The 8,296-nt window shown below is 52.6% G+C and overlaps 2 protein-coding genes across 2 annotated transcripts; both read left to right on the forward strand.

Moving 5' to 3' along the window:
• Positions 1-1,927: 1,927 nt before the first annotated feature.
• Positions 1,928-2,370, forward strand: LOC112885510 (the record flags this gene model as incomplete). The annotated part of the gene is made up of 2 exons (XM_025951114.1): positions 1,928-1,975; positions 2,077-2,370. Coding segments are annotated over 2 exons (342 nt in total), but the record flags the coding sequence as incomplete, so codon positions are not given.
• Positions 2,371-5,665: 3,295 nt separating this feature from the next.
• Positions 5,666-6,442, forward strand: LOC112887238 (protein ALP1-like). The gene is made up of 2 exons (XM_025953365.1): positions 5,666-5,947; positions 6,042-6,442. Exons 1-2 carry the CDS (start codon positions 5,818-5,820, stop codon positions 6,380-6,382), a joined length of 471 nt encoding a protein of 156 aa, XP_025809150.1. The 5' UTR covers positions 5,666-5,817; the 3' UTR covers positions 6,383-6,442.
• The last annotated feature ends 1,854 nt before the right edge of the window (positions 6,443-8,296 follow it).

The following is an 8,296-nucleotide window of genomic DNA, read 5'->3' on the forward strand; positions in this document are numbered from 1 at the left end:
ATGGCGGCGGACGTCCGCGCAAATCGCTGGCGGGCGCTTCGACGAGTACGCGTGGCGGCGGCGGCGGCGTAAGCATCTCCCTCCTGTGGCCCCAAAAAGAAGATGAAAAGACGATCCAGTTGCCAGTTTGACCGACGATTCGCTGCCTATACGATCTATTGGTGGTGTATGTACATACCTGGCGGCGCCCCCAAGTGGGATAGGCGGCAGCGAGGCGCGGGCACGCGCGACCGCGGCGGCGGTGCCCCCGCGAGGGACGGCTGGCAGCGGGGCGCGACCCGCGCGACCGGACGGCGGCGCCTCTGTACGGGACGGCTGGCGGCGAGGTGCAGCCTCGCGCGACCAGGCGGCAGCGGAGACGGGCGAGGCCACCGCGGCGGCGCCCCCACGCGAACGACTGGACGGCAGCGCACCCGCGCGCGGGACGGGCGACGGCGCGGCCGGGATGCGGCGCCCCGCGCTCGATGGGCGGCGGCGCCGCCACGCTCGACCGAGCGGCAGCGGAGACGGGCGCGGCCACGGTCCCCACGCAAGCGACCGGGCGGCAGCGCACCCACGCGCTCGACGGGCACAAATAAGTTATCACTTACCATGGGATCGACGAACTTATTTATGCTACTTTTATGAGTCTTTGAATAATCCTCCTTCGCGGCCACAGCGAAATCAGTGCCGAACTTCTCTTCCATGATGGTGCGCGCGAGCAGCAGCTCTGGCAGGTCGCCGCACCACCTGGCTGCGAACATGATCCCTGCTGCCGCCTCCCTAATGTCCTCACCGCACTCCCTACATTACACACCAAGCACAATAGTCTTGTGCAACTGAAAACCATGAGAGAGACAATGGAGCCAGATATGATAGGAGTACAGGCCAAATGCTTCAAGGCTTCAAGCTAAGATGTACGTACTGTGGCATGTCTAATTTCGCAGCATTCTCAATGAGGCACTTGCAGTTAGCTCAATGATGTCGAATGCCTGCAGCATGTTGTCCTCCTCTATGACCTGCTCTGCCTGCAAGGAGAAAGATTGTGTTAGTGCTGCCATGTTGGAAGAGTATTGCGCGGAACTTGATGTGTTTAGAGGTAGAGATCGCAGGTCCCTACGCGAAGGAGAGCAAGAGCGCGAGGAGCTGGCCGACATCACCGCGGGAGCCCCACGCTAGCGACAATAGGTCTTAAAAATTAAATCTTCCCTATTTGACACCAAGGGCCCGTTCGTTTCCGGCCTCTAAAGCCCGAAACCTCTAATCTTTAGAGGCCTGGAAACGAACGGCCCACTACTCTGCGCACACAGTATCGTTTAGAGGCCGAGAAATTTTAGAGGCCGCGAGGGCTCTAACGGCTCTAATACGTACACACCCGCTCGCCAGTGCCAGCGCTGCCCCCCACCCCCCCCCCCCCCGCGCCGACGCCCCCTCCCTCCCCCCCACCCCCCCGCGCCGCCGCCCGCAGCTCCTACCCGCGTGCTCCTCCCCCTGCGCCGGCGCCCCCTGCTCCTCCCCGCGCTCCGCCGCCCCTGCTCCCCCACGCGCCACGCCGCACCCTCTGTCCCCCCCACCCCCGCCCCCCCCCCCCGCGCCGCCGCCGCCCATCTCCCCCCCCCACGACCCCGCGCCGGATCTGTCGCCCCCTGTCTCTCCCCCCCCGCGCCGGATCTGTCGCCCCCTGTCTCCCCCCACCCCCCCCCCCCCCGCGCCGCGCCGCACCGTCTGTCCCCCCCACCCCCCCCCCGCGCCGCCGCCGCCCCATCTCTCCCCCCCACGACCCCCGCGCCGCCGCCGCCCCTCTGTTCCCCCCCCCGCGCCGCCGCTCCCTCTGTCCCCCCCACCCCCCCTCGGGCCGCCGCTCCCTCTGTCCCCCCACCCCCCCCCCCCCCGCGCCGCCGCCGTCCCCTCTCTCCCCTCCCACCCCCCGTGCCACCGCCGGCCATTTTGCTACTACTGCAGGGCGCACGGACACGCATCCGATAGGGTCATCCAGGTTGGTTTCAACCTCTCTCGCTTCTTCTTCGTGTCTGCAATTGCAATGTGGCTGCAAAAATTGAATCTTTATTGAACCCGGCCTCTCCCTTTGTGCTGCAGATATGGCGGTCCTCCTACCACGACGTCGTCCGCGTCTCCGAGTTGGAGGACGTCCTCGACATCACCGGTGTCCAGACCTACGTCTTCAACCCCGCCACGGTGCTCTTCCTCAAGGAGCGCCCCCAGCCGCGCGGCGCCAGCGCCGCCGCCGGCAAGGCAGCCGCCTCCCCCTACAACTGCAACATCTGCGGCCGCGCGCTGCTCGACCCCTTCCGCTTCTGCTCCGGAGGATGCAAGGTGCGTGCTTTCCTCTTCCGCCTCGCTCTTCATGAGTCTTCACTTCGGTTCTTCTGACTGTGGGATTAAACACTAGACATTGTCTTATCTCACACATGCAATGATGTGCATAGGTGTGGTTTAGACATTGGCTTATCTGACACATGCAATGTTGTGCATATGTGCATAGGTGTGGTTTAGACATTGGCTTATCTGACACATGCAATGTTGTTCATATGTGCATAGGTGTGGTTTAGACATTGGCTTATCTGACACATGCGATGTTGTTCATATGTGCATAGGTGTGGTTTAGACATTGCCTTATCTGACACATGCAATGTTGTGCATATGTGCATAGGTGTGGTTTAGACCTTGCCTTATCTGACACATGCAATGTTGTGCTTTTTTTGTGTTAATGGTAAATATACAGTTTGATAGCATGCATTCTAGAATGACATCCTTTCGGTCACAGAGCATAGGAAGATTAATGGTATTATTTGTAGCTTTCCAATTGACAGATGTTCAAAATTTGCAATCATCTTTTGTAACTGTTGTAGACAATACTTGGTGGAATTACTAGCTGTTTTCTTAAGTACCACTTCTGTTACCTTTGATATTTTTTGGCAATTGCCATGTCATAGCATGTCATCTCATTTTCATATCATTGGCATCATCCTAATACACACATCTCATTCATATGCATTATATTTCACTTATGTTTCTCTTCTCACATTATGCATGGCTTCTCTCTGCAAGGACACTGAAAGGATCTTTGTTTCGAGGATGGAGCCTTAAATCTGAGCTTCCTTCTGCTTATTAGTGGCTGGTTAGTGACCATGGTCTCAACATTTTCTTTTCAGTGCCTGAATATGCATAGCCATTACAACCATGCTATGTGTTTGTCGCAGATGGCAATCGTTTAAGAAGGAAGCAGAAGGAGCACTGGCTGGGCCGAGCCGCCGCGGCCGCCGTCGCCTGCCGCGCGCACCCCGTCTTCTTCCCGTTTTGGCAAGGTCAAGGCTCGTCCTGCAAGTCGGTCTGCGCACAAGAGGTCGCCGGCGCCGCAAGATCTGTCGCCCCCCCTCGGAAGAAGTTGAAAGCGTCGCCTCGTGCACCATGGATGGCTTTGATGGCGGCAACTCTGGATCCGGCGGCTACGGAGGCGGCGGGTACCTAGGCGGCAGGTCCGGGGACGGCCGCTTCGGGGCCGACAGCTACGGGGGAGACGGTACCCGGGACTTCTTCTCGAGCCCGGAACCGTTCTCCCCTGCGCATTCGTTGCCTCCCCAGCAAGGGGGCCGGCTACCTCTACAGAGGAGCACCTCAACCCGCCTCGACTTCGACATGCTGGACCTGAACACGGGGTCCGCCACGTTCCCCCATCTTGATGCGTACCAAGGGTATCTGGAAGACGGCGGTAACCTGGAAGATGGAGGCTCCGGAGGATGCGGTGGGCGTCCTCCCCATCCATCGCGCAAGGGATCTGGAGGTGGCCGGATGACGGCCCGAGGAAGAGGTGGGGGCAGGGCCGGCAAGCGTGAGGGACGTCGCGGAGGTGGTGGACGTTCCGCTGCTGGAACGAGCCGTGGTGCGGGCTCTTCCAGAGGCAAAGCAGTGCTTGTCGACGACGACGGTGTCGAGGAGGACGGAGGATCTGAGGTATACTACGCCACATGCTCAATTCATACTCTTCTCTGCATGTTTGTTTGCTGTGTTTTTCTGAACGTGTTCGCGCATTGCCCATTGTAGCAATTCCATAGAGCTAGTTGGACACCCCGCAATACTCATATCCTTTGTGCAATCCTTGTGGAGCAAAAGAACAAGGGTAACTACATCAACGGCCACATGGTCAACCGCGCGTACCCCATCATAGCGGACGCATATTTCAGGAGAACAGGCTTGCGGCATCATACGGATCAGTTCCGCAATAGGCTTACACAGTTGAAAAACATGTTCGGATTCATCAAACAGATACAAAAGAAGTCTGGCCTCGGTAGGCGACCTGATGGATGGCCAACGGCCACCGACTCATGGTGGGACGACCACTTGAAGGTACAAGTCTGTCCTCCAAGGCGTGCTACTCGGGTTGCCCAATTTTGGTTAATGTGTTTCCTTATACTCGTGCAATTTGCAGGATGTGGCTAGTGAGTGGAAGCAGCTGAGGTATGACCCACCCTCGTACTTGGAGCACTTGCAGGACATTTTTGAGGGGGTTGCTGTAGACGGAACATCTTCTTATGTTCCTGGCCAACCAGAGCAGCATGACGCGGAGGAGGACGATGGTCCTCACCATTTTGATTTCCCAACCGATGAGACACCTAGGAGCACAGGTAGCAACAAGAGGGGCAGCAGCACAAGCACAACTGGGGCCAGTCCTTCAAAGAAGAGCAAGAGCGTGTACTTCAACATGTTCAGATCCATGGTGCAGCAGAACTCAGAAGTAAGTGGGACAAAGCTACAAATGATGAAGGAGAGGCAGGCAGAGAAGAAGATGAAGGAACAGCAGGAAACCACCCAGCATGAAGCTGCGATCCAGTGGGGCCTGGAAGCTGGGATTGAGCCTGGCAGTCCGGAGTTCTTGGCCCTCGGCTACCTCTGCGAGCGTCCCATCATGATGCGCTTGTTCTTCAAGTGCCAAACCCCCGAACAAAGGATAGCCTTCATCAGGAGATACATGAAGGCTGAAAATTTGGATTAGTTGTCTTTGAATCTGTTCTGTAGTACTGTAGGCAGGATATGGTTGTCAGACTAATTTATTTCCTATGCTTTGTTGTGTGAGAACAATTTCAATTCGGTTATGCTTGTTGACTATCAACCATGCTATGCTTAGATCAATTACATTGATGCTATGGGTGTACAATTTCATTGACTGTAAATTCAATTTGTTGCTATTCTTTTTCGGCAACTGATCCGTTGTATCTTGGATGTCAGGATTCACTGGAGGAGTGGATTAAGGACGACGAACAGATGTTCACTAAACAGCTACCTCTACTCATGTATGGTACGTTTCATGGCATGCAACACTATGACAAAACCAAGAGAATTATAAGTGCGGAGAGTGGTCTTGACTTTGTCAATAGGATGGTAGCCGACCCACATTATTGCCACACCATGTTTAGAATGAATGCTGACTTGTTCGTACATCTACATGCTGTCTTGGTTGGCTTGTACGGTCTAAAGTCCAGCACAAGGAGTACCAGCCGAGAGGCGTTAGGGATGTTTCTTTGGATGGTTGGAACACCGCAGCCAGTTAGGCAAGCTATGACCATATTTGGTAGGTCCCTAGACACAATTCACAGAAATTTTGCCAAAGTTTTGGATGCACTTGTGAAGCTAGCTGCAGATATTATAAAGCCTAGGGACCCAGAATTCAGTACCATACACCCTCGGCTGCAGCAAACAAGGTTCAAGGGACTATTCAACAATTGTATAGGGGCAATAGATGGCACTCATGTAGATGTTGTTGTTCCTACGCACAACGTGGTTCAGTACCTTAATCGGAAGAGTAGGACATCACAAAATGTCATGGCCGTATGCGACTTCGACATGCGATTCACCTTCGTTCTTGCTGGATGGCCTGGATCAGTTCATGACATGAGAGTATTCAATGATGCCATGACAAAGTATGGTGACAAATTCCCGCATCCGCCTCAAGGTAAGCATGTTGCACAAATGTACCCTAAATTTATCCTTAACTATTGTACCTTTTCTTTTATGACATGGATGGAGAAATTTGTCTGTACATGCAGATAAGTACTATCTAGTGGACTCGGGCTACCCCAATCAACTGGGTTATCTGGCACCATACAAGGGAACCAAGTACCATCTACAAGAGTTTCGACTTGGAACAATGGCAAGAGGTATGAAAGAGACTTTTAACTATGCTCATTCTTCGCTTCGGAATGTGGTAGAGAGGTCTTTTGGAGTATTCAAGCAGAAGTGGAGGATGATGTATGGCATTCCAAGTTTTCCACTTCCAAAGCAAACCAAAATTATCGTAGCTTGCATGGCCCTTCACAATTTCATTAGAGAACATCATTACGACGATGAGGACTTCCACCAAGCGGAGCTCGATGAGTACATCCAATAGGGCCTTATCTCCGACGACTCCAATTATTTTACCGATGGTCAAGATGACGAGACGCGTAGTGATGAGACCATGAATGGTTTTCGTGATCGGATAGCAGCAGCTCTATACAACAACTACTAATTTAGGTATGAACATGTACTGGCTTCATTACAAGTTGTTTCATCTCCTGAATATGATTTATAGTAATCAGCATATATACCTAGGTATATCACCAGTATGTGTTGTTCTCAAATTTATCTAAAGTCTGTTATACAATTATAGTGTTTGAATTGGCTGAACTTTTGTTGTTCCTGACTCAAACCTCCTATTGGGCTCGTGTGTGACCTTTGCATTTTTAGCTCCAATTTTTGTGCTCAGTATGAACTTGTATTAGTTCCAGTGCTGTATGCTTGCATATCCTTTTACAGTCGGTCATTCTGTTTACGACCCAGATTCATAATTTGACTTACTTTTTTATTTGTAATTATAATTGTATACTTCAGTTTCTGTTGACTGCTACATTTTTCTTCTTTTTACAGTATATATAATTGCAGCTTTTTCGCATACTTCCATAGAGTGCTTACATTTTACTTATTGCGGTGCTTATGCTTGTTGATTAGGTCCAACTTGCAATACAACATATGCGACAGATTGTCAAGAGGAAAGCTAATTTTGACATCATGGATCTTGATACCATTCAGGTTTGATATATCTTTGTATAGAGTTATTTACTTGTATTAAATGTTGATATTGTCAAGTTATGAGCAAGATTAGGTGATCTTTAAGCATCAAAACCTTAACTTTAACTTTCCTAGATTATTATCACAAAACCTTAACATTTGGGTCTGTCTGTTTCACTTTTTTCTTTATTCAAACTTGCTACACCTAAGTTTTACCTTTGTTGATTTTCTGCTCTTTCTCAAATAATGTGAGTTGCTATTAGCTGCTAGGAGATTTCCCAAATCCCAATTCATCTTGTTGTTGACTTTAACAGTACAATATTTCCTACAATGCTAGGTTGGCAACTTGGCATCATATACATATGCTTTCTTCAATTCTCCCCTTGTTTTCTTCCCACCTTGACTTAAACAAGGGACTTGTGCAAGCCTTTTCTCCTTTTTGCACTAACTGCCTAGTAAACTATGCTGCAACAGATCATTGGAAACTTGTAGGTTGTTCAAGTTTGAGGAATGGGATGGTGATGGATCATCCGATCTTGCTCATGTACAGATGTGTGTTGGATCTTCTCAGCTTTTGAGGCAGAAGAACAATTTGTTGTTGTCATTTCCCTATTTCTGGACCGTGGACTTGTATCAGTTGTCTTATATTTTGATACAAGTGACTGGGAAAGTAGCTGTGTCATGGTGGCTGTGTCTTATATTTTGATACAAGTGAGTGCGAAAGTAGCTGTGTCAGCAGCCAAGCGGTATTATTTTGGTTTTTGCACATGAGTTCACTGCAGGAAATGTGCGTACTTCCGACGGCCCCGTTAACTTCCGACGGCTGCACTGCAGGCCGTAGGAGGTATATACTACTTCCGACGGCACTGTGTAGCCGTCGGAAGTTACAGTAGTTTCCGACGGCTCCTTCAGCGGCCGTCGGAAATAACAGTAACTTCCGACGGCCGGGGCTGAGCCGTCGGAAGTAGGCCAATTCCGGATAACGCCGTTACTCGTTCGGCCAAACCCTAGCTGTACACGCGCCGCGCCTCGCCTCTCCTCTCGCGCGCCCCGCGCCCAGCCGCCGCACCCTGCCGCCCGCCGCCCGCCGCTCCTCCCCGCCGCCCCGCCCATCTGCCGCTCCTCCCCGGCGCCCGCCGCTCCTCCCCGCCGCCTGCCGCCCTCCGCACCCTGCCGCCCGCCGCTCCTCCCCGCCGCCCCGCCCCTCGGCCACTCCTCCCCGCCGCCCGCCGCTCCTCCACGCCGGCCGGCCGCC

The sequence above is a fragment of the Panicum hallii genome, chromosome 3 (genome assembly GCF_002211085.1).
Source record: "Panicum hallii strain FIL2 chromosome 3, PHallii_v3.1, whole genome shotgun sequence".
NCBI lineage: Eukaryota > Viridiplantae > Streptophyta > Magnoliopsida > Poales > Poaceae > Panicum > Panicum hallii.

Bases quoted from the DNA above. Each gene is read 5' to 3' on its own strand.
- LOC112887238 (XM_025953365.1), top strand. From the start codon at position 5,818: ATGGCCGTATGCGACTTCGACATGCGATTCACCTTCGTTCTTGCTGGA. The intron at 5,948-6,041 runs GTAAGCATGTTG...CTGTACATGCAG, and splicing joins ATTCCCGCATCCGCCTCAAG to ATAAGTACTATCTAGTGGAC.